The 24,384-nt window shown below is 43.9% G+C and overlaps 1 protein-coding gene across 1 annotated transcript in view; it reads left to right on the plus strand.

The window, feature by feature from the left end:
- The window catches only part of FCHO2 (FCH and mu domain containing endocytic adaptor 2), a 240,335-nt gene that overhangs the window by 77,062 nt on the left and 138,889 nt on the right, over window positions 1-24,384 (plus strand). The window contains exons 4-6 of the mRNA XM_068248366.1: window positions 2,319-2,460; window positions 2,554-2,706; window positions 4,338-4,442. Coding sequence (XP_068104467.1) covers window positions 2,319-2,460; window positions 2,554-2,706; window positions 4,338-4,442 — 400 coding nt within the window. The remainder of the gene's footprint in view (window positions 1-2,318; window positions 2,461-2,553; window positions 2,707-4,337; window positions 4,443-24,384) is intronic.

The raw sequence follows: 24,384 nt of genomic DNA on the forward strand, positions 1-24,384 counted from the left end.
TTCTTGGGGCATTTTTTCTTCAGTTTTGTCTTTAGCGAGTGAAATGCATGCTCAATCGGATTCAGGTCAGGTGATTGACTTGACCATTGCATAACATTCCACTTCTTTCCCTTTAAAAACTCTTTGGTTGCTTTTACAATATGCTTTGGGTCATTGTCCATCTGTGCTGTGAGGCGCCTTCCAATGACTTCTAAAGGATTTGGCTGAATATGAGCAGATAATGTTGCCTGAAACACTTCTGAATTCATCCTGCTGCTTTTGTCAGCAGTCACATCATCGAGAAATACAAGAGAACCAGTTCCATTGGCAGCCATACATGCACACGTCATGACACTACTACCACCATGCTTCAGTGATGAGATGGTATGCTTAGCATCATGAGCAGTTCTTTCCTTCTCCATACTCTTCTTTTCCCATCACTCTGGTACAAGTTGATCTTGGTCTCATCTGTCCACAGGATGTTGTTACGGAACTGTGAAGGATTTTTTAGATGCTGTTTGGCAAACTCTTATCTGGCCTTCATGTTTTTGAGGCTCACCAATGGTTTACATCTTGTGGTGAACCCTCTGTATTCATTCTGGTGAGGTAATTTCTTGTTTGTTGACTTTGACACACATATACCTACCTCCTGGAGAGTGTTCTTGATCTGGTGAACTGTTGTGAAGGGTGTTTTCTTTACCAGGGAAACAATTCTTCGGTCATCCACCACAGTGTCCGGGTCTTTTGGTGTTGCTGAGCTCACCGGTGTGTTCTTTCTTTTTTAAGAATGTTCGAAACAGTTGTTTTGGCCACGTCTAATGTTTTTGCTATCTCTCTGAGGGTTTTTTTTTTTTTTTTTTTTTTTTCCAGCCTAATGCTTCACTGATAGTGACAGCGCTTTGGATCTCATCTTGAGAGTTGACAGCAACAGATTCAAAATGCAAATAGCACAATTGAAATGAACCGGGGACCTTTTATCTGCTCATTGTAATTGTGATAATGATGGAATAACACACACCTGGTCATGGAACAGCTGAGACGCCTATTGTCCCATTACTTTTGCTCCCTTAAAGAGAACCCGAGGTGGGTTTAAAGAATATTATCTGCATACAGAGGATGGATCTGCCTATACAGCCCAGCCTCTGTTGCTATCCCAAACCCCCCTAAGGTCCCCCTGCACTCTGCAATCCCTCATAAATCACAGCCACGCTGCTGACAAACAGCTTGTCAGAGCTGGCTGTGTTTATCTCTATAGTGTCAGTCTGCTGCTCTCCCCGCCTCCTGCAGAACTCCGGGCCCGCCTGCATCCCTTCCCTCCCTGCTGATTGGAGGGAAGGGACAGGGGCAGGGACCGGAGCTATGCAGGAGGCGGGGGAGCAGCTGAGACTGACATTACAGACGTAAACACAGCCTCACAGCACGGCTGTGATTTATGAGGGATTGCAGAGTGCAGGGGGACCTTAGTGGGGTTTGGGATAGCAACAGAGGCTGGGCTGTATAGGCAGATCCAGCCTCTGTATGCAGATAACATTCTTTAAACACACCTCGGGTTCTCTTTAACAAGTGGGAGGCACATATGCAAACTGTTGTAATTCCTACACTGTTCACCTGATTTGGATTTAAATACCCTCAAATTAAAGCTGATAAAGCTGACAGTCTGCAGTTACAGCACAGTGTTTGTTTCATTTCAAATCCATTGTGGTTGTGCACGGAGCCAGAAATGTTATAATTGTGTCGATGTCCAAATATTTATGGACCTGACTGTGTGTATGGGACACACACGCACACACACGTACGTGTAAAGTTCAGAAAACTGTGCATACAGCGTTAAATGTGTACATACTGACATCAAATAGCTTATCATGAATTGTGGTTGTGTTCATTAACTCCTGCAATTATTCTCATAAAGCTGATTTTTTTTTTCTTCTTACGGTCTCTAATCCAAAACTACCTCTTCCATGGCTTGTGAATCAATGGGTCAGAGGAGTGCATTATACATTACACATTATGTGCATTACATAAAGTTATATCTGATAGTGTATACTGTATTTCCCTCTCCCCGATACACCCAGCAATACACTTATGGGAAGAGTGACACAACAACCTGGTTAAGGGCAGCATACCTCACTAGCAGCCTCATAGACACCTCTATACCAACTATATACCTTGGTTTAGAAAATGTGGGCCTCATGTCCTATCCTGGGGACAACGCTGTTATTTCAGGTTTAACAAAGATGGCGAATATGCAGTATTCACAGGATATTGGAGGGTAGACAGGCTGACAAACTATCCCTGCACATTAATGTCTTAGAAATCACTTAATGGGCATGTCATTTTAGGACATTTGGACCTGTTTGGGATGTCTTTAAAATGTCAACAGAAAAGCTTGCCGGAAGCCATCTAGAACTGGTCAGGAAATTGCAGGATCTCATTAAGGAACTCCAGAAGTATGGGGATGAGCAGCTGAAGGCGCACAGAAAGGTACTGGTGCTGTGAAAGCATTTCTCTGTTCCCATACTGGGATTACTAATCCGCACTTAAACAGGTGATTGTCGGTTTGTTTGTATTTGGCAGACAAAGGAGGAAGTGTCGGGAACCTTGGATGCTGTGCAGAACATTCAGAGCATTACTCAAGCCTTGCAGAAAGCCAAGGATTTCTACAACATCAAGTGTGTGGAGCATGAGAGGCTAAAGAAGGAAGGGGCAGCCCTGAAAGAGATAGAGAAGGTAACCTGAAAATATTCACTTTGCAATGCTGAAGGAGTAATGCACCAGAGCAGAGTAGCTCCCAGTCCCAAATATCTCTCCTAGCAGAAACCATCCGAATACTGCTTATATTTGTAACCTCCACATAGTGTGTGCTCAGTGCAGTTACAGAAGACAGCCCATTGTGTGGAAGAACATTGCTTATGCTGCTGTCACAAATAATGACTGGGCAGCACAGTGGCACTATCTGCACAGAGCTTGTATATTATCCCCATGTCTGCATGGGTTTCCTCTGGGCACCCCAGCTTCCTCCCACATCCCGAAAACATACAGATGAGCTAATTGGTTTCCTCCTAAATTGGCCCTAGACTGATACATATGACTATGGTAGGGATTAGATTGTGAGCTCCTCTGAGGGACAGTTAAGTGACAAGACATTATATAGCCTGTACAGCGCTGCAGAAGATGTCAGCTCTATCAAAAGACAAATTAATAAGATTGACAGTGACTTGTGCAAGTGTTTTCCCTGCTTGGCTCGTTCATCCTTCTTATCATGACAATACAGAGTAGGTTTCATTCAGCTCAATTCCCATGATGCAGTGCATAGTCTGGTATTGTAAGGCATTCTTAGTTCATACAGTATAGTTTAATAAGGTAGGTGGACACAGATGCCCATGTATGACAGTGTCAAGTACTGTGTGCAAATTCACTGTAGAAATGTGACTTAAAGAGAAACTCCGACCAAGAATTGAGCTTTATCCCAATTAGTAGCTGATACCCCCTTTTACATGAGAAATCTATTCCTTTTCACAAACAGACCATCAGGGGGCACTGTATGGCTGATATTGTGGTGAAACCCCTCACACAAGAAACTCTGAGTACGCACTCCTTGCAGTTTCCTGTCCGTGAACCTTGCTGCATTGTGGGAAATAGCTGCTTACAGCTGTTCCCAACTGCCAAAAATGCATGCAGCAGCTACATCACCTGCCAACAGTAAAAATGTCACCATGTAATAAACGTCAGAATGTAAATCAGGGATTTAAAAGATTTTACAATGGGCAAACACTGATTAAATCATTTATACATCATTATTGTAAAAATGAAGCACTTTTTTTATTACATTATTTTCACTGGAGTTCCTCTAAGTGTCAGGTAGAGGTCACACTTGAGTGAATCTTATGCTTACACTTAAAGCGGACCCAAACAAAAAAATGTTTTTTTATGCAAAATATTTAGTTGCACCACTCTGACACATACAAAGATAAATAAACACTCCTTCAAGCCTATGAGCATTTCAGTGCATGCTTTTCTCCCTTCTCTTTTCATAACCAGGGTTATACAGGTGGCAGCCATTAGCAACTCCTCCTTTGCCAGACACCTCCTACTCCAGCATTTTGCTGAATTCTCTCCCGGCAATATGAAAGGAAGGGAGGGGTTCCTCCAATAAATGTAAAATATTTTATATTTGTCATCCTGCAGCTATTTATTAATATACTTTAGAAAATAGATTTTATTTCTGAAATCAAGTATTTTTAATTTGGGTCCACTTTAAGTGAATCGGAGCTGTCAGAAAATTGTATAGTTTGTACCTAGCATTAGAGTGCCTAATTATAATTTTACAATTTTTTCCTTTTGCTCTCCTTTTGTACTAGGCATCAATAAAGGCCAGGAAAGCCACAGAAAGCTACAGGGCCTGTGTGGAGAAGTATGCTGCTGTAAAGTCTGACTTTGAGCAGAAAATGGCAGAGACTGCACAGGTGAGAAGTCATTGAGGTGCTTGTTGTTTTGCCTTTAGTTGCGTGATTTCACAGGTGTGTTTGCAAGGTATTAACTGGGAGATGAAGTGCAAGAAATCTGGTTCAATGATTAAAAGTGGGATGATACTTCATATTAACTGAAAATATTAAATCAATTAGAAATGATTTATTTAGCTCATCTGTCCTGTTGTTTTTAGTGATGACTGTCAGATTTAAAGAGACTCCGTAACAAAAATTGCATCCTGTTTTTTATCATCCTACAAGTTCCAAAAGCTATTCTAATGTGTTCTGGCTTACTGCAGCACTTTGTACTATCACAGTCTCTGTAATAAATCAATGTATCTTTCCCTTGTCAGACTTGTCAGCCTGTGTCTGGAAGGCTGCCAAGTTCTTCAGTGTTGTGGTTCTGCTATGCACTCCCCCCTCAGGGGGGAAAGAAACACACAAATGATCTCTTGAGATTCAAAAGGAAGGCTGTATACAGCCTGCTTGTGTATGGATGTATTTTCTATGTGTGGACATACTGTACATCAACCTACTTCCTGTTTTGGTGGCCATTTTGTTTGTTTATAAACAAACTTTTTAAAACTGTTTTTAACCACTTTTAATGCGGCGGGGAGCGGCGAAATTGTGACAGAGGGGAATAGGAGATGTCCCCTAACGCACTGGTATGTTTACTTTTGTGCGATTTTAACAATACAGATTCTCTTTAAGAGAAATGGGATATGAAAAGATTACATTTTGCTGTTTTCCATCTTTGTTTCTCTGTGATGCCAAAAGTGACATCATTTCTGTCCCTTTTTTTTTTTAACCCAGCTCAGTGTTAATTTACTGCTTATTTTACAGATTACTGTCCCTTCCCCAGCAAACCTCACCTAGAAAACAGGCTTACATCACTGTGTAAACTCTTCAAAGGGCAGTGCCAACAGGATTGTGCAAAGGTTTTTTTTTTTTTTTTTTTTAAAGCTACAGCTAAGGCCTCGTTCACATCTACTGCGCTGAAAAACGTGTTAAAGCGCATGGTAAAAAGCACAGAAATGCATGCAACACTACGTTTTTGTAACGCTGCTCAGCGCAGCGCATAGATGTGAACCAGCTACACATAGTTACATGGAAAAATCAATACCTTGCTGATCGCACAGGGCAGTGCGCTGTGGAAAGCACACAGAAACGTCCCTGATGTGAACGAGGCCTAAGATACAAGCTTATCTCAAAATACAAATAACAAACATCCCATTTCGGATAAAATAAGGATACTATTAATCCAAGTGGAAATGGGGGCTTATAGTTTTATATTTGTAAAACATCTATGTTGGATAGTGAGCATGATGTCCAAAAATCTGTTCGTATTAATTTCACTGCGAAAATGTTCACATAACACAGTTTAGATGAATTTTGTTATTTGAAGGAGCTAAAAGATTCTTATCTACTTCTTTAACATACTTGATTTTGATTATATTTTATTATACCACTATAAAGAGAGAAGATCTTTGCACAGGTTTATGTGATGATGGCTTCAGAGCAGTGTGACTGTGTGTTTGTCATCAGACCAAGGATCGTGCTATAGAACAGACTGATAAGTGGGTGACACGTTATGCATTGACCAAGCCAAGGCCTGCTGCTCTGCCATGTGTCTCTCCACTCCTGCCAGTAATCTGTATCCATCATATGTTCATTTGTTTTAGTACTTACAGTGCTTGTGTAGTACTACTATCTGATCAGCAGTAAGTCTAGGATGATGTCATCACTGCTGTTATGGGGGAAGCAATCTTATTTCTGGAGTGTTATGTTGCACCCGGATGAAGTTAGCGTGTTGCTTAAATTGGTGTGAAGGTTATAATGGTTATTTAGAATTCTGTGTTTAAATGTATGTACAGTGCTGAAAATGCAGAAGCGCAACTTATTGATATGTTGGGCTTTCAGTTTTTGCCAAAAACTCACGTACTGCTCAAGTATCGGGGGTGGTGGTGTGCTGTAGATGCTACACTTCTATGGGCAGCGTAGCTAGTCATAATACTTTCAGCAGCAACGCGAGATGACAAGAGAAGGTAGGAACAAGCCATAGCTCCCTCCCTGCCACTTACATAAATGGAGGTTACTTCCCAAAAAATAAAGCAGATAATATTGACGTCCCCACCTGAGAATGAGCTGATCCGGTTCTCTGTCGCTAATAACTACACAAGCCACGGGTTGCCCAGCCCAATGATTATGTCAATAAAGTTACAACTCTATTTTGTTTTGTGTTATCAACTTTTTTTCCCCTACTTTCACTAAATGCTTGTTTACTTTTATCTAGTAAATTATACAAACCCCAATATGTAACTAACTTATTATTTGATCTTCAGTCCATACTACCCCCTTTCCATATAAGGCAAGGTCTTACAAGGTCTAGGGCATTGCCCATATTGGCAACGCCTCTTTCAAAGTGCTCTGCTGAAAAGGATGAAGCTGGGCATTAGGCACTGCAGGAAGCATTACTGACTTCTTTTTACAATTTTGTGGGGAACTTCTGGTGATTTTTGGTGTGTTTATATCTATCTTGATCTTTTAGTATTGAGCAGTGAAATGACAGCAGATTACTGTAGCGGTTCATCCAGCTTCCATCCATGCTCGCCTGAACAGGGCCATAAGGCAGAAGTGTTCTGTGCACGCCACATAGGCAATAGGAGATGACACTGCTTGTTTTTATGGGAGATCTTTCAGGAAAGGGAAGGAGAATGTTTTGGCATTGCAGTTGTTGTTAGCTTTTTTTAATATCTAGTTGTCCTGTGCAGTCTAATGCATGAAGAGCACAGCAAGATCAGTATTAGAGGTACATCTGTTACCCGGTACAGTTTAAGATACTTTCTTGGGAGCTGAGACTTTTTCTGACAAATGCAGATATTTTTGGTTGTAAATTATGGAAATATAGGTAAAAAGAAAAAAATGGGGTACATATAGGGAGACCAATTTTTCAAAAATAAAAATGTTGGATATTACAAAATAAAGAATGCTTCAGCTTATTTTTTTCTCTCTTACAATAAACTTGTAAGGGAAGGAATACACTTGAGCCAGCAGAAAGGTGGACGAATCTGCATTCTTGGCCAGCTGAGAACAGAATCGTAGGTGGCCTTTTTTTCACTGCTTCCTTCTAATTTTCTAAATAACGCAAACGCATGTCTGTGTGATTCAGTCACGGTTGCGCTTCAATGGAAAGTGTAGGAATGCATGAAAACGCATAGAAACAATTTTGCATTTTTTGTTTTTTTCCGTCTTGTCTCTACACTGATCACATTGCTTTCAGTGCACTGCCATTGTGCATTGGGAAGCATTGCATGCGTTTTCGCAATGCGGAAAACATGTGCTTTTAAATAATACCTTAGGTGACATGATGAGATAGACATGGGTATGTACAGTGCCTAGCACACAATACTATGGTGGTAGTTTTTTTTCTTTCTCTGCCTGAAAGAGTTAAATATCAGGTATGCAAGTGGCTCACTCAGTCCTGACTCAGACAGGAAGTGACTACAGTGTGACTTTCACTGATAAGGAATTCGAACTACAAAACACTTTCCTAGCAGAAAATGGCTTCCGAGAGCAGGAAAGAGATAAACAGGATCAATAGTTCATAGATTTTAGCTCTGGCATACTTCAATGAATGTGTCATTGATCAATAACCGTAAATCAGTTTACACTTGAGGTAGATTTAAGCATAAAATAAAACTGTGGAATATCTTTAAAAGTCCTTTTTAGATTAAGGAAGATAGATACAATTTATTATTTCATTCGTTTATTTTTGCCAAGCGTGACCTTTACCTTAATGTTCATGCCCACATACATGCTCCAGTTAGAACAGTGCATATCAGGCTGGCTGCATGGCTATTAATAAGCCGCCTGGGAGTTTACTGGTTAAAACCAGACTACACAAAGGCCTGGACCACATAATCCATTGCCATTTGTCTGCTGAACTGTTTGTGCTTCTTTATAAACCGTAACGATTTAACTGACAATTACCTGGACAACACTTTGGAAGGGAGAAACTTATAGAAATAATACACCCTGTGTGTTTGGAGTGTAAACTCCCTTTGTTTGCTGTGATGATGGGAAATAGCTGCCATTCCTGGGAACATTTACTGAAGTGCAGTCACAACAGCAAGACGTTGTACCTCAAGTCAACCAGAGCTCAGAATAGAAAGAATCACTGAAGTAGCTTCAGCTGGCTTTCCCTGTTCTCTCCTACATGACATGTATTCACTTTCAGAGTTACTTCCTTATTTGTAAGAGTAACCAAGCAGCTTGGGGTGACCCAAAACCATAAGGAAAGTATACTGGACTAAAAGAGACTGAAAAGCCCTCCTACTAGCCTGTAGTGGCTGGACATGCCTTTGACAGAGGACACCAGGGTTTGAATCCTTGCTAGGGTCAGTACCTATTCAGTAAGGAGTTCAAGGCAAGGCTCCCTAACACTGCAGGTTAGCCTCTTGAATACGTCCAAGTGGCTGCAGCTCTTGAGCGCTTTGAGTCTGACAGGAGAAAAACGCAATACAAATGTTCAGATTGGATTACTAAAAAGCAATGCTTAGAGTGGTTTGCCTTCTTAAAACAGAAGGTATTTGCGATAATTCAGCTTTAAGTGAACATCTGTGGTTCCCCACAATGCACTGCTACTGAATATGCAAATGATCTCTTTATGCCTCAGAAGCCAGGACCGCTGGCTTCTGGGGCATAACCAGAACCGCAGGTGTATAGCACGCCTATAGTTTTAAACTTTATAGAGCCACATCATCCCTACATGCAGACAGCTAATGAGTGAAGGTAACGTTCTAATTAAGTACAGGTAATCCACTGGCTTCAGCTGGCAGTCTGGCTGTAAACACTGTTATGCAGATGATTTTAATTGCTGAAGTGCATTGCTGGTGGCATGTTCAAAAATGATAAACAAACTTTGTGTGTTGATAACAAATGGTGTGGAAATATCCTCCCTGTTTTACGGGTGGTGGTTCCAGTTTTTCACACCCGTTTTCTTCAATACCCAGTACTCCCCTTCAGGCTAAAGTTGAGTCAGAATTTACCCTCTGCCCCAATAGATTAGCCACGCCACAAGAAATCCTATGAACAAACTAAAACAGTGTCTGAAAGGCAGGGCCGGTTCTAGACTTTTTGCCACCTGAGGCACACCTGGCATACACACACTTTTGGGGTGCGGGGGGGGGGGGGGAATGTTTGTTTGTTTTAAAGGTACCTGTTCATCTCAGGTTTCCATTAAGGATGAACTTTAACCACAGATTGGACGTGGTTGAAAAGGGGATGGGTCTGTGTGGCTGATATTGTGGTGAAACCCTCCCACGGTGTGATGCCAGGGCCATGGGAACCTTGTTGCATTATGGGAAATTAAGTTTGTTTTTCCAACTACCAAGCAAGAAGTCTCTCAGTCTCTACATAGAACTCTAGGTAACAAACATTCCACAGAGATCACTTGGCAGGACTAAAGATGTCGCCACCTGTGATAAATTTCAGAATGATTGTATTTATTTTCACTGTTGTTCCGCTTTAAATAGGGTTCTGTGGTTCTTTTTAAAAAAACAAGTGACACTTACCTGGGGCTTCTACTGGCCCCCTGCAGCTGTCATGTCCTGCGCTGTCCTCTACAATCCTCCGTTCCCCGCCATCAGTTACCGTCCAATTACTTGTCTAACTAGACAAATGCAACTGCACCTGCATGGCCGCGTGCGTCCTCGCTCCTGCTTGTGTCTCCGCGAGTTTCCTGTGCAGGAGGATCGTAAAGGACGGCGTGTGACAGGACAGCTGCAGGGGGCCGGTAGAAGCCCCAGGTGTCCGTTTTTTGTTTTTTAAAAGAACCACAGAACCCCTTTAAAGAGGGACTGTAACCAAGTATTGAACATCCCAATGAGTAGCTGATATACCCCCTTTCCTACAAGAAATCTTTACCTTTTCTCAAATAGATCATCAGGGACATCTGTATGGCTGATATTGTGGTTAAACTCCTCCCACAGTGTGATGTCATGACCAAGGTCCTGACAGTTTGCAGTCTGTGAATCTCATTGCATTGTGGGAAATGACGGCTTTTTCCAACTACCAAATGTTTTTTTCATGTCTGCCAGTAGTGAAGATGATTACGTGCAGGCTGATTGTGATCAAACAATATGTACAAATTACATGGCAAATATCAATCATTTCTTGCTCTCGCCTCTATTTTTTAACTTCTCACTTTGCAATATATTTTACCCCCCCCCCCTTTTCACTACTGTTCCTATTTAAAGACAGAGGTAAATGGCGGCTGCCATGTTTATTTCCTTTTAAGCAATACCAGTTGCCTGGCAGCCCTGCTGACCCCTCTGTCTCTAATACTTTCAGCCATAGGCCCTGAACAAGCATGCAGCAGATCAGGTGTTTCTCACATTATTGTCAGATCTGACAGATTAGCCACGTGCTTGTTTCTGGTGTTATTCAGACACTTCTGCAGCCAAACAGACCATCAGGGCGGCCAGGCAACTGGTATTGTTTAAAAGGAAATAAACATGGCAGCCTCCATAGTCTTCTCACTTCAGTTGTCCTTTAAGTCTTGAGTTTTGTGATCTTCAAGAGCATTCACTAGCCATACAGGACTCATTTTAGAGTTCCATTTAAAAAATAAATAAATCAGTGGATTATCTGTACTTTTCATTCACACATGTTAAAACTCACACAGTTGCTCCAACAGTGTGTATCAAAAATTGCATATGATGTGAGTGGGCCTTTAAAATGCGCTTCCATTGGGGAAAACAAATACTGGTTCGTACAACAATATAGTGTGAATGGATCCGTATAAAATGTCTTGGCATCTCCTTCACTCATTAGTACTGAATACGTTTATTTATAGAAGCTATAACATGTCCCATAAAATGGTGTCCAATTGAAGCTTTATTTTTCCTTCATATATCCAATTTCTTTGATAAAGTAAACCCTTCAGTGATACATTGTTGTCTTTATGCTTTGTTTGGCTTTGTATTTATGTGAAAGGAGAGCCATATGTGTTGTCCTCAGTAACAAAGTGACCTGTACCTTCATTGCTTCTCACATCTCTGTATAATTCCAGTAATGTAACAAACTGTATTTCACAGACATTCCTGTGATTACTCTGCCGTTTCTCAGGTCCCTGCTAAGTAGTTGTGCACGTTTTATTGTCCTTAGGCCTCTTCACATGGGAGGCTGGGAATGGTGGATTCACGGCCTGTCAGCTGACACCATGCAGCGGCTGGGAGCTTTGCTAACGCTTGGCACAGGCGGAACATCAGCAGTCACCACACTAAATCACCCCTGAGCGAGGCTGTGCTCAGACGCAACATGCTTTGCTGGGTAATAGCAGTGCATAGCAGAAGCTGACATGCATGATGTTACAAACACTGGCAATGGGTTGTATACAATTGCAGCTGCAAGGCGCTTGGTATTTGCCAGACGGAAGGCTGTAGAGCCCAACAAGCGCACAGTTCAGTCGTACGTCTGAAATTGTACTTACTGCCGTGTGCAGATTTATGAGACCAGCAGAGTCAAAGTTCCATTGCAAAATGGCTTGTGCAGTGATTACGTTATTTTATAGATTTTTCTACTGACGTGACTACAACTTTTGTCTTTGGTGACGGCAAGGCAGGCTAGTGAGGGCAATTGGCAACAGAGCACGCTGTGCAGATGATTGACCCAGTTCAGGCAGTTCTGTTTTTGTATAGGCATCTAATACAACAATATTTAAAATTAGATCATAAAAAGGAAAACTATCCACACCACCAGTTTATAGATCCCCGTAACTGACAGCTGCCTGCTTGCACCATGTCCCCCTGAAATGCTCCATTTTTTGGCATGAAGGTGGAAAATAGAGAACTGTATCAGGTGAAACTGCACCTCCATAACCGTGTTTCCCCGAAAATAAGACCGTGTCATATTCATTTTTGCACCAAAAGATGTGCTAGGGCTTATTTTCAGAGGATGTCTTATATGAACACACAAATTCCTGTGCTGTGTGTCCTCCGGCCTTCCCCACTGTGCCACTTCTTCCTCTGCTGGCTCCACCTCTGTGTGCCCCTGTCCCCCTTGCAGGGCTGTGGAGTCGGTACAAAAATCTTCCGACTCAGACTCCTCAGTTTATGAAACCACGACTCCGACCTCCAACTCCGGGTACCCAAAATGGCTCCAACTCCTCGACTCCGACTCCTTAGTCTAATACTTACCAGGGCTTTGGATTTTGTACAAAAATCATCAGACTCCGACTCCTCAGATCCTGAAATCAACGACTCCAACTCCGGGTGCCTAAAATTGCCCCGACTCCGGGTGCCTAAAATTGCCCCGACTCCGGGTGCCTAAAATTGCCCCGACTCCGGGTGCCTAAAATTGCCCCGACTCCGGGTGCCTAAAATTGCCCCGACTCCGGGTGCCTAAAATTGCCCCGACTCCGGGTGCCTAAAATTGCCCCGACTCCGGGTGCCTAAAATTGCCCCGACTCCGGGTGCCTAAAATTGCCCCGACTCCGGGTGCCTAAAATTTGCCCCGACTCCGGGTGCCTAAAATTGCCCCGACTCCGGGTGCCTAAAATTGCCCCGACTCCGGGTGCCTAAAATTGCCCCGACTCCGGGTGCCTAAAATTGCCCCGACTCAGACTCCACAGCCCTGCCCCCTTGTAGCTTTAGTGTCCTCCTGGTGCCCCCTCTGAACCAGTGTTCTCCTCTGTCCCTCTATGTCCCCCTGCAGCCTCCTCTTAACCCTAGATCCATGTCGCACTGTCGCCAGTGACCTCTGATGTCCCCTGCCTCCTCTTTTTTTTCCCCCATCTCCATCCCGCTGTGTCCCTGATCTTCAGCCTATGAGGAAGAAGTACGGCAGCTTGTGTTTCTACTGGAGCCAGTGGTCTCGCAGGCGGAACCTTGACTCCGTTATTGATCCAATTACTGCGCTCGCTGATAAGCAGCTAGTGCAATGATTGGCCCAATGATGGAGCCATGGTCCATCCTGCAAGACCATCAGCTCCAGCAGAAACACAAGTTGCCATACTCTTTCCTCTTACTGTCACTAGGGCTTACTTTCGGGGTAGGGCTTATCTTTCGAGCATGTTAAAAATTCCCCAAAATTTGGTTTATTAGTATCAATCTAAAAACACTCCGCAACAAACATGAATCTTCAGCAACACCCCATGGAACAATCACTCCTTCACACCACACACACTTAGAAGGGCCCTTCTATAAGAAATAAAAACTGACTGTAAAATTATGCAATACAAAAATGTATAAATGAAAAGCTTATCTCACTAGCAGGAATGTCCTTTTAACCGTGCTGGCGATGACCGTAACAGTTTCCTTGCCAAAGACAGGTTCCCATCCAGCAACTATATGAACAGTATATGCTCCAATTTGAAAGCAATGGTGTACAAACAGTTCCTTGCAAAAATATTGGTTGCATGCACAGCGCTTTCAAAATTGTTGATGCTTAAGCGGACTAAATAGAACTCACGAATTCCTGCATATGTACGTCCGCACAGATCACAGGTAAGGATAGTGCTCCTCTGTTCTCCTCATGAGTCGTGATAGTAATGAACCCTCCTGATGAAGGCCATCGTTTAGTGGCTGAAACGCGTAGAGGTGGAGAGACATTGCTGTGACTTGTGGGCAACGCAATTACAAGACTTGAACTGGGCTTGCAGTCAATGCGCGCAGCTGCTGCCCGTATGCGAAGTTCTAAGATCTTGAGGTGTACGAGTCTGCTGGCGTGGAGCTGGAATCTGGCGTTGCCGTCATTACTATCACGAGTCCGCTTAAGCATCAACAATTTTGAAAGCGCTGTGCATGCAACCAATATTTTTGCAAGGAACTGTTTGTACACCATTGCTTTCAAATTGGAGCATATACTGTTCATATAGTTGCTGGATGGGAACCTGTCTTTGACAAGGAAACTGTTAATGTCATCGCCAGCACGGTTAAAAGGACATTCCTGCTAGTGAGATAAGCTTTTCATTTATACATTTTTGTATTGCATAATTTTACAGTCAGTTTTTATTTCTTATAGAAGGGCCCTTCTAAGTGTGTGTGGTGTGAAGGAGTGATTGTTCCATGGGGTGTTGCTGAAGATTCATGTTTGTTGCGGAGTGTTTTTAGATTGATACTAATAAACCAAATTTTTGGGGATTATCTAGCGCGTGTTATCAGTGTTTAAATTCTATTTTTTATTCTTGAGGGGTGGAGGGATTCCCCCTTGTAACACGCAGCTGAGCAGTTGTTTTCTACTGTGCCTTGACCCTCCTTTGCGCTTGGTTTTTTATACATTCCATGTTAAAAATTCCTGCTAATGCTTACTTTGATGGGATGTCTTAATTTCAGGGAAAGAGGGCACTGACTAAAGGCCAACTACGATGGTGTTCAGTGACTATTCCTATCGCCCCGGAGCTAACCGGTACAGAAGAATGAACTGTGCTGCGTTGCTCTATTGTACACAAATAAGTGGTTTCCTAGCAGCACCTTGCCTTAATATGTTACATTATGTTCAGGCAATGATGTGCCAGCTGTGGTAGATTTTTATGTAAAATTGAATAATGCACAGTAGATTGATTTGATGGATTGTTTTGATTTTTTTTTTTTAAAACAATACAATCAACATACAAATAGTATGGTGTATTGTAATGGTTCTAAATGTTATTACAGCATGTACACCTTTATTAATGATTGTTTTAGTCAAGCACCCCTTTGTAGTGAGTAACATAATCTCAAAGAAAGTCTGCAGCCAGTTGAAAAGGCAGAGCCTCACCTGTGGAGAGGGAAAGCTGTCCTAATCCCCCAGCCCAAATCAGAACCCCCCCCCCCCCCCCCCCGCTGTCCCGCATTCACATTTGCTGCCTCCAGAATTGCTTGCAAAGTTTCAGACTCATTTGTGTCCCTGAGTGCTTCCAAAGACTGGTGGCTCTGTACTGCGCTTGCGTGATCGCACCCTTGCACATGCGCAGTGCGAAGCCGGCCATCTTCGGAAATGATCAGGGACACGAGTGATCTTCCAAGGTCCCCTGAAGGCTTATATTATTATTATTATTATTTATTGTATTTATAAAGCGCCAACATATTACGCAGCGCTGAACATTAATTTAGGTTACAGACAATATTTAGGGGTGACATACAGCAATATGACAATACAGGAATACAAGAAAACCAGATCACACACCATAGTATGAGTACAAGGTAATGCTTAGTCAGTCACTGGATGGAGCATGGAGATTAGGCAGGTTAGGTTCACTCAGATGCATAGCATGGGTGCACAGTAATGGAGGTGCAAGATCAGGTAGGACACAAAAGGAGGAGGACCCTGCCCAAAGGCTTACAATCTAGAGGGAGAGGTAAGGACACGAATGGTAGGGGACCAGAGTTCAGCTGTAGGTTTAGAGCACTTGTGAGGGGTGGTAGGCCAGAGTGAAAAAGGTGAGTTTTGAGGGCTTTCTTGAAGATGTTGAAGGAGGGGGCTGCCCTATGTGACAAGTCAGGTGAATTACTGCAATGGGGGTGACAGCAATGGACCAAGGACATGGAGAAAAGGCGTTAGAAGTCTATATAGGATCCAGAGCCTTCCCTCTCCTTAGGTGAGTATCTAACTTTTTTTTAATAAGCTGGCTTTAGTATCACTTTAAAGAGACTCAGAGCTGAGTCTTCCTGCCTTTTTTTTTTTTTTTACTTACCCAGGGCTTCCTCCAGCCCCATAAGCATGGATGTGTCCCTTGCCGTCCTCCTCAGCGCATCCGTTCAGCTACAATCAGTGGCTCAGTGATGTACCTTTGGAGCAAGCGCAGAAGGCCCCGTCTGACGTCTGACTGAGCCACGTAACCGGAGTTGGCTGCGGCTGAACAAAGGACTGTGGGAGGATAGGAGGGACACATCCATGCTTATGGGGCTGGAGGAAGCCCCGGGTAAGTAAAAACGCATCAGGAAGACTTCATCTCTGAGTCTCTTAAAGAGTAACTGTTAGGCATTAAATACAAAATTCTAGTGCAGGCTGCTACAATAATCAAGAGGATGCTAACCAGGCAACTCCAAACTTTAAAATCAATTTTACTGTGCTCCTTCTCTCCCCATGCCTCCAGGCTCTAAGATGGTATGCAGACTAACACGGACGCAAAAAAGAAGTGACATGCTATGCTGTATCACCCTGATTGGCTTAAGCCTCTGTCACTCACCTCTCTGCGCTGTGATTGGCTGCCTGCTCTCCCCTTCACTCTCTGTTTCAGCCTTGTTCATGCGCAGGGAGGGGGGCCAGAGGCTGTCTCCTGTCACTGTCCTCGACCCCCCTCCTCCAGAGGCATGTGGGCTCCCTCTCTGCTGCATCTGCAGCCCGTAGAATTCTCCCTCTTCCCCGTGCTGAATATTGGGAAGGATAAAGGAGCTGCACACAGACTCCCTGAATAATGGTTCCAGGCGCTGCAGCTCCCTTCTATACTCTCTGCACTGCCTTCGGTGGTAGTGCAGAGAACAGATGGGAACGCCAGCACTTGGATACATTAGGTGAATCTGTGCCTGCCGCCTTTATCCTCCCCGCTGTGCTCTGAATCAGTGCGGGGAGGAGGGGGATGCGGAGGGGGAGATTCTTTAACCGGGAGGGCATAAGATGGCCCCTGCCAGGAAAATAATATAAATTGAAAATGAAAAGAAGCCAAAACGTGGACAGTGCATTACATCTGATATGTAAGTAGAGCAAGCATTTATCTACTTACAAAAGTATTTTTTGGGGAGGGCATATGATGGCTAACAGTTGTTCTTTAACGTACTCCTTGACGTATACACATTGCTAAGCATTTATGCAGAAATATGAAGTAATCCTTAGCAAACATTCCTTGATGCTTTTAATTAACTATAAATACTTATTTAGGTTAATTTATTTATGTTTTATCTTTTTCATCAATAAACTTAATTTAATAGATTAACCATGATAAATTCATGTTCAAGCCAAACTTAAGTCCTCCCCCTGGGATGCGTTTCATGTGTTGAGATTCTAGGGTGTGCGGCCACCTTTCTGACTTCTGTTTTCCTCCTCAAACTCTCCGAGAGCTGTGATCACCCATGTGATAAGGCCCTTTTAATCAGCGAAAATATTCTGGCTTCTTGCCATGCGATGACACATGTAAGCCAGATAAAGGGATTTTTTTTTAATGAATTTATTTTTGGAAATTTTAATGCCCATACATAACAGCATAAATAGGGATTGGTCATCACCAGGAAGGCAAAATCTCTAAAAGGGAGAACAGTCAGGCCTTAAAACTGGACTGACTTGTTTCCTGTGATGAATTGATAAGAGAGTAAGTGCCCTCTAGTGTGGCTTGGCAGTGCTGTGCTGTGCAGGTTACCGGTATTCTATCACAATCCATCAGGAATAGACCTTATAGGCCAGTGCTGTCCAACTGGCGGGCCGCATCCGGCCCGCCAGGCCTCCAGCTGCGGCCCGCTCGTCTCCCTGAGTTGCAGGCATGGCTTCCGCTATAGGCGCCATGCCTGCAATCTCAAACCGCGCACCTCCCCGTGTCCCCGCTGGCGCTGCCTTAGCTCAGACCTCACAGATCGCGGCGACTGAAGAGAGCAGAGTGCGCATGTGTAGTACCCGCATACACGGAGTACTTCACATGCGGACGTGACATCATTAGTCACTTCCGCATGTGAAGTTCCTCCGCGCGGGTGCTATGCGCACTCTGCTCTCTTCAGTCGCCGCGATCTGTGAGGTCTGAGCTGAGGCAGCGCCAGCGGGGACACGGAGAGGACAGCGCTGATGCAGGCCAGCGGGGACACGGGAGAGGACAGCGCTGATGCAGGCCAGCGGGGACACGGGAGAGGACAGCGCTGATGCAGGCCAGCGGGGACACGGGAGAGGACAGCGCTGATGCAGGCCAGCGGGGACACGTGAGAGGACAGCGCTGATAAAAGGTAACGGGGACTGGACACCTCGTTATCTAACTTGGGGGGCACCTGTCTCTATCTAACATGGGGGGCACATGTCTCTAACTTGGGGGCACATGTCACTATCTAACTTGGGGGGCACATGTCACTATCTGGGGGGCACCTGTCACTATCTAACTTGGGGGGCACCTGTCACTATCTAACTTGGGGGGCACCTGTCTCTATCTAACATGGGGGGCACATGTCTCTAACTTGGGGGCACATGTCACTATCTAACTTGGGGGGCACATGTCACTATCTAGCTGGGGGGCACCTGTCACTATCTAACTTGGGGGGCATATGTCACTATCTAGCTGGGGGGCACCTGTCACTATCTAACTTGGGGGGCACCTGTCTCTAACTTGGGGGGCACATGTCACTATCTAGCTGGGGGGCACCTGTCACTAACTTGGGGGGCACCTGTCACTATCTAACTGGGGGGCACCTGTCACTACCTCAGCTGGGGGGACACCTGTCACTATCTAACTGGGAGGCACCTGTCACTACCTCAGCTGGCAGGACACCTGTCACTATCTAACTGGGGGGCACCTGTCACTACCTCAGCTGGCCACACCACAGCATCACCGCCAGCCCGGCCACAGCATCACCGCAAGGCCTTTCAGCCCACACATCATCCCCAATCCAGCCAAAAACAGTATAGCCAGGCACAGCAGCCAGTAGAGGAGAATTTAAAAGCCAGGTGAGAGGTGTCAACCATATTAAGGGGGCATTCTGCCTATTTATGTGAAATGCTGTCTATTTATGTGCCTCATGATTGCTGAATTTGTCTTCTTGGGTGCCTCATGATTTGTTGGGGGCATCATGATTGCTTAATTTGTCTTGTTGGGGGCCTCAAGATTGCTGAATGTGTCTTGTTGGGAGCCTCATGATTTGTTGGGGGCCTCATGATTGCTAAATTTGTCTTGTTGGGGGCATCATGATTGCTGAATGTATCTTGTTGGGGTCCTCATGATTTGTTGGGGGCCTCATGATTGCTAACTGCGAGACTATGGGAAAAGCTGAATCATCATCATATGAGACAATAGCATTAAACCTACTTTTTTAGCTTTTTAAAATGGAAAATAAAACTGGGATGTTCTAAAAAAAAAATACATTTTTCAGGAGTAGGATGGATGAAATTGTTTATCTTCACAGTTTATTTTCAACTTGGATTTTCCATAATGTTCATGTATGAGTTAAAACGTTTGTATGTAGTTTAAATTGCTGTTGCCACTTTGCGATAAAGTGACTTTTGGGTTGCAGTTTGGGCACTCTGCCTCCAAAAGGTTTGCCACCACTGTCCTGATCTAATGTCCCACATTGCTAACTTCATGTAAATGTGTCTCCACCCGTGGCCACACCCACATTCTGGTCCATGGCCAGAACGGAACCCTTGTTTTTCAGCGCGCGCAACTTCAATGACCTCTTGAATTGCATTTTGTGGGGATCTCCTTCCAATTGCATTGCATTTTGTGGAAAGTGCTGCCAATCTAATTGTCCTTTAATTGCATGTTACCCTGTTAGGGTTATTTTAATTACTATTAGGTCAGGCCAACTAGGCTGTATGATTCACCGGGTTAGCAGTGATTTTTTTGCAGGTTCAACCCCCCGCCTCTTGGGATTTTGTCTCTACTTATGCTTGTGTTCTGGAGTGTGCCATTAAATGTAATCTTTAGTTGTAAATGAATGTCTGTGTGAGAAACATCAGGTAGTAATTCTGGGCAGGGTTACTTGTGTTTCAGCTCCGCTGACAGTCATAACGTGCATACCAGGTTATGAGTAATAGTTACCTGGATTTCATTCAGCTGGGTAATCTGGCTCTAAATAGAGGCCCAGCCCCTCTGTATTCTATATGGAAAATGCCTGAAGAGGTCAGCTGATTGGGCTGATAATGTGTCTGTCTGCACATCTAACTGGAAGGCTGTAGTTAGATCCACGCAGTATGCCAGCTCCAGGCTCTGCTTGTCTGTTGTAGAGGATCACACAATCACTAATATGCGCAGAATTCTTACAAGTATGCACCTCTTTGAAGTATTCACATTTTATCATCTGCACATCCGCTTTAAGACATTACTGAAGATAGAAGGTTCAACAGGACAGCCTGTTTAAAAGAAGATAAATATGGCAGCCTCTATCTCATAAGTTTATTTTCACTTAAGGTTCACTTTTAAAGCAGGCATTTGGTGAGAAGGATATAAACAATTGTATTTATCCACTTATTTCTCAAATTGACTTTTAGATATCCCGCAGTTTTATCTCATGTTTAAAAACATAATAGAGTTATTGTTTTGTCTCAGCTCAATGACAAAGTGTCCCGTGAAAGCAAAAATATATGAACTATTGACCATTTTTATCTATCCCATACTCTCAGAAGCTTAGTTCTCTGCCAGGAAAGTGTTTTATGGCTTTAATTCCTTATCAATGAGGGACACCAGTGTTCTCTCCAGGCTCTTTTAGCCGGGTTCTCCACCCGGCTAGTTTTGGTGAGCACCCGGCTGTCATCAGCTCACCTCCTCCTCTGCTGTAAGCAAAGTTGTGCAGAGATGTTCTGGCCCTGCATTCTTTTATCTCGCCCCACCCGGCTACTTTTTCATGCCACCCTGCTGGAAAAAATTTCTGTGGAGAGCACTGGATGCTATAGTCCGACTGGGTCCCGACTCTGGAGAAAAACTGTCACTTGCATAGCTGAATATTAACTCTTTCAGGCAGAGAAAGAAGAAAATGAACACCGCATATGTATTTGTTTGCTTGTCAAAGTACAAACGCGTGTATATCTCATCATAGGTTACCTTTAAAGCGGACCTGAACTCAGAACTTCCTCTTTGCTCTAAAATATAATCAACAGCATAATAACCTTTAAAGAGAAACATTTGTTACTGCTAATTTAAATCTGCAGTGTGTCTACTTCCTGCTTTCATGGAAGCAAATGTAGGGTTAACATCCTGTGTTTGCAAATTAGCTGGTCTGCCGAGGCAGCCAACTGACACAGCTGAGGGATCAAATTACACTTGTGATTAGTAACAGATGAGGAGGGAATTAGACAGGCTAAACTCTCAAAATACATACAGGGTGCATTTCTCTGTTTTCCTTCTGTCCTGTGCAAGAGTTCAGGTCATAAATATACATTAGCACTTTAAGTAATTCGGATCCATAGAAAGCATCCATTTTTTTTATACCAAAGTTGTGTCTCATTCTACAAACTTTACCTCAATTTCTATATCAGGGCAAAGGAGTTGAGAAGCTGGGGGTAAATTTTCTCAGTTGGTGACCAGGCAGCAATAAAACCTAAGAAATTGTATAATAAACCTTTCTCCCCTCATTCCAAAGTAACGTTTGACCAAGAGATTTTTTTTTAAGTTTGTTTCTGTTTCCTATGACAAGTGTGTGAATGAGCAGTTTGGTTTGCGTGAGAACAAGTTGTAAGATGTGAGAGGACAGTACCCAGCCTTTGCTCTTAGCATGCCATAGAATGTGCTGTGTAATTCCCAGACATGCACTCTCAGTAATCACAGGCGTTGCACCGCAGGATGCTTCTGTCATATCTGCTGATGTCCGCACAATTCCTCTCACCCGCCACGCTTCCTGCCGACTTTTTCCTATTTGCTAGGCTTGCATTTGTTTATTTATCTGCAGTGGATTTCCTCAGTGTCCACTCCTTGCCTCCGGCCTTTCAGTTTTTTATTTATTTTTTTGGGGTCTCCGCATAAGTTTGCAAACTTTCAGCATTTGCAGATGAAATCCAGTGGAAACAGAAAGCTGTAAACACTTTTGTGTATTCTTTTCTGCTGTAGCAAGGTGCACCGTGGTACTGGAAGTGTGATCACATGACTATTCCTGGCTGATCCTTTAGCACTAGAGAGCAGAGAGAAATGTGACTGTGGCAACAAGTCAGGATTCCTCATCCTGATCCGACAGCGGGAGAGTTGTGGGTGGATACTGATTCATTGTGTAGAGAGAAACGCATCTTTGCCTCTTATATAAACTTTCAAAGTTTTCCCCATGTAATTTGAGGCTGAATGATAATTGTACTTAAAGGGGAAGTCTAGGATGCGTTGAGTAAAAGTATCTGCAATTCACAAAGATCAGCACATGGAAATTTTATACGTAAATCTTCTTGCTCTTTTATTGCGAAAGGCATCCACAAAGTGAAATTCGTGTTAGACAGGCGCCAGCTAATTGCAATAGATAGGTGTCGCTGACACCCACAGTCCATCGAATGCCCACCAGCGACTTTCTCCAGATAGCTCTCGAATGGCTAGAGTCCATAGTCTACAGTTCCAGAATAGATGCGTCTCTAAGCATGGCAAGAGGCACTGGGCTAGAGTTGTTTCGGGTGTCCTGCCCGTCTTCAAGCCGATACATCCTATACAATAAAACTGTCCCTGCGTCATCCACTTTCCCTGTCTGTCCGTCCTTCCGAAGCTTTTTTGTACTGCGCATGTGCGTAGTACTGACAGCCGTTGGGACTGGAGGTCAGGCCAGGGAGCAGGGCGGCCGTGTTCGCGCGCTTCGGGCACGCGCTTGCGCTCTGAGTGGCTACGGTAGTTTAACTACCTAGAGCCTGTTTTTAAATGGGCTTAGGTAGCCTAGTGTGCAATAAAAGAGCAAGAAGATTTACTTATAACATTTGAGTGTGCTGATCTTTGTGGAGTGCAAACATGTTGGCTCCACCTCGTGCTCTGGTGGTCCGATCGTTGTATGCACTTCATCTTTGGGGGGTGAAATGCGGCCGGGTACCCCCACTCTGTTGTGTAAGTAAAAGTATCCACCTAGTTTTAGCAAAGGTGTGAGAGATGAGGATGGAATTTGTATGTTATCGGAATCAATTTATTTGGCCAAGTAACTTTGCACGTACAAGTCATTTGACTTGGCAGTTGCTTAAAGTGACACTGAAGCAAAAAAAAACCCTCATCATATAATGAATTGGTTGTGTAGTACTGATAATTAGTAGAACATTAGTAGCAAAGAAAATAGTGTCATATTTCTATTTTCAGGTATATAGCTTCTTTTTTATAAAATTGCATTATTCTCTGATAATTGCAGTTTCTTCAATACACTCAGCATTTTAAATGATTTCACAGAGCAGGCTAGTGAAACTTTAAACTTTTCTCTGCAGAAAAAACATAAACAAAGAAGAAACAATGAGAGAGTTGAGCTAAGTGCTTCAAAAGACAGTGCTGTCCACACTATAAAGTGGCAGAGCTCAACGAAGCTCTTTTGTTTAGATAACTGAAGTTTCTTAACCAGCCGGGCGGTATGGACGAGCTCAGCTCGTCCATCACCGCGGAGGCTGCCGCTCAGGCCCTGCTGGGCCGATTTTCATCAAATAAAGAGCAGCACACGCAGCCGGCACTTTGCCAGCCGCGTGTGCTGCCCGATCGCCGCCGCTCTGCGGCGATCCGCCGCGAGCAGCGGCGAAAGAGGGTCCCCCAGCCGCCTGAGCCCAGCGTAGCCGGAACAAAAAGTTCCGGCCAGCGCTAAGGGCTGGATCGGAGGCGGCTGACGTCAGGACGTCGGCTGACGTCCATGACGTCACTCCGCTCGTCGCTATGGCGACGATGTAAGCAAAACGAGGAAGGCCGCTCATTGCGGCCTTCCTTGTTTATTCTGGGCGCCGGAGGCGATCGGAAGAACGCCTCCGGAGCGCCCTCTAGTGGGCTTTCATGCAGCCAACTTTCAGTTGGCTGCATGAAATAGTTTTTTTTTTATTTAAAAAAAACCCTCCCGCAGCCGCCCTGGCGATCTTAATAGAACGCCAGGGTGGTTAATTCTTCCTGTATCAGGGCTGTGGACTCGGTACAAAAATCTTCCAACTCCGACTCCTCAGTTTATGAAACCACGACTCCGACTCTGGGTACCCAAAATGGCCCCGACTCTGACTCCTCAACTCCGACTCCAACTGTGACTCCACAGCCCTGACTGGAAACACTATGAGACTCATATCTGTGCTAATAATGTTTTATTTCTTAGCAGTACTACACATACAAATCATTATACCATCAGTTTATCTTCACTTCAGATTC

Source organism: Hyperolius riggenbachi, chromosome 1 (assembly GCF_040937935.1).
Source record: "Hyperolius riggenbachi isolate aHypRig1 chromosome 1, aHypRig1.pri, whole genome shotgun sequence".
In the NCBI taxonomy this organism is placed as follows: domain Eukaryota; kingdom Metazoa; phylum Chordata; class Amphibia; order Anura; family Hyperoliidae; genus Hyperolius; species Hyperolius riggenbachi.